At 40.0% G+C, this 1,902-nt stretch overlaps 1 protein-coding gene across 1 annotated transcript; it reads left to right on the forward strand.

Moving 5' to 3' along the window:
- Positions 1–438: 438 nt before the first annotated feature.
- Positions 439–1,027, forward strand: LOC119587046 (glycine-rich cell wall structural protein 1.0-like; the record flags this gene model as incomplete). Its single annotated transcript, XM_037935793.1, is given in 1 exon segment — positions 439–1,027. A coding segment is annotated over 1 exon segment (182 nt), but the record flags the coding sequence as incomplete, so codon positions are not given.
- Between the last annotated feature and the right edge of the window lie 875 nt (positions 1,028–1,902).

Below are 1,902 nucleotides of genomic sequence, written 5' to 3' on the forward strand. Positions count from 1 at the left end.
ATGGATGTACAAATGCAGACAGAAATAGTAATATAGTTATAGAGGAAGTTCGAGAAGTGTGTAACCATATTTATTTTCAACATTCTCAGTTTTAGATAAAAAAAAATACTCATCTAAATGAAGAAACTTTATGCAAAGAAAATAGTTCTTGTATCTAAAAGATAAGGATCAGCAGAAGAAGCCTTTTCTCATAGAACATGCTGATAATTGACGATCTAAACTCACCTGCCAACGCCGCAGGATCATATGAATTGATTATCTAAGTTGGTTTTATCTAACTGATGATCTAAGCTGATTACCTAGGTCGATTATCTAAAATGATTATCTAAGTTGATTATTTAAGCTGATTATCTAAGTATATTATCTATGCAATATCTGATTGATTATCTAAACTGATTACCAAAAGTGAACGTGCTAATGAGGCCTACGGATTTTTAGCAGGATCAGGCCCCGTGCACGCCGGCTTCTGCCCCACCATCGGTCGGTGCTCAGGCTCCGCCTCCTACACCAAACCCTGCCAGAACGACGGTTCCTGCGGCCCTACAGAAAAGTGCTGCTTCGACACTTGCAACAACAGCAACGTGTGGGTCTGCAAGCCAGCAGCAAACAAGAAATGGTAGATCCCTCTGCGAAACACACGTCGACGCGTTTCTCCCTGCTGTGCGGATGGCGATGGATGTTCTAAATATCAGTAAAGAATGAGGAATATGATTTTAAACAGCTATAGTGTTCGTACAGTTTCCATATCGAGGTCCTGCCATCCTTGCTTGATGACATTTTTCAAGATAATTAAGGGTAAAATGTTATAAAAACACAAACTACACCAACATAGACAAGTAAAATAGGATGAAATGGGTTGTAATCACCACAACAACATTCAGTTACATGGAACAATTAACACGAAAAACATCGTAAGCAGTCAGGAAGAAGGATCACCACGTGATCTTGCATTTGGCTGTTTATTCTGCGCCTACGCCGTCAGTGCTACGCCAGGCCTGCGCCGAAATAAAGATCATTTATAAAATTTTGTTACTGCTCTCCCTAGAACATGTTCCCAATCCCTTCACAACGACTGCAATCGCCCAAGACATGCAGCAATCAGTACGATGTTTATTTCCTAATAGGACTTGAGGACTTGAGGCTCCATGGTAGTACTTCTTAGTAAACGCTTACGAAAGCCTAGCAAATTAGTCTACGATATATTGCCCCCAAGGCTTCGTGATACCCCTTTGCTAATCCTCCGGTTGGGAACCACTGTCCTGGAGCATTGCTTCTGAACCTTGACATGCCACGCCCCATCCAGGAAATGGTTCTTCCCTCCGCGGGGCAAAGCGGGGAGGAGTATACAGGTCTAAGGTGCGTTAACCCTCCACCCTACATAGGTTTTGAGGGGGGAAGGAAAAAAAAAAGGGTAGAAGATTTTAAGCTCAAGCGGACTATGAAAACCTAAAGATAGTAGAGGTTACACTATTCAATTTTCATAAACTTCAGAATGATACTCCGCACCATTGTTAAGAAAATAACTGGAGAAATGCTTGCTTTTCCGCCAGGGTCTGCGTCCCCAGGAAGTTACTACCCCCCCCCCTCCCTCTGTGTATGAATTCTATGGACAAAAACACTGTAACGTTCTTAAAACCAAATGATATACACACATCTTAAAAAAAAAAATCAGTTATTCATTCACGATACATAAGTAGTAGTCTGCATTTAGGATTTTCTTCAAACCATTCATATATCGGCACACACATCAATTCAACAAATCATATACTAAGAAATTTATAGTAAAAAAGAGCATAGGTATAGAATCAAAGGTAAAAAAAAATCCACGCCAAATATTTTGGTTACTGGATAAACATTGTTATTAGAATAGATTGATGATAAAGGCACATTATATTTAGGTAA

This window comes from Penaeus monodon, chromosome 22 (genome assembly GCF_015228065.2).
Source record: "Penaeus monodon isolate SGIC_2016 chromosome 22, NSTDA_Pmon_1, whole genome shotgun sequence".
Lineage (NCBI taxonomy): Eukaryota > Metazoa > Arthropoda > Malacostraca > Decapoda > Penaeidae > Penaeus > Penaeus monodon.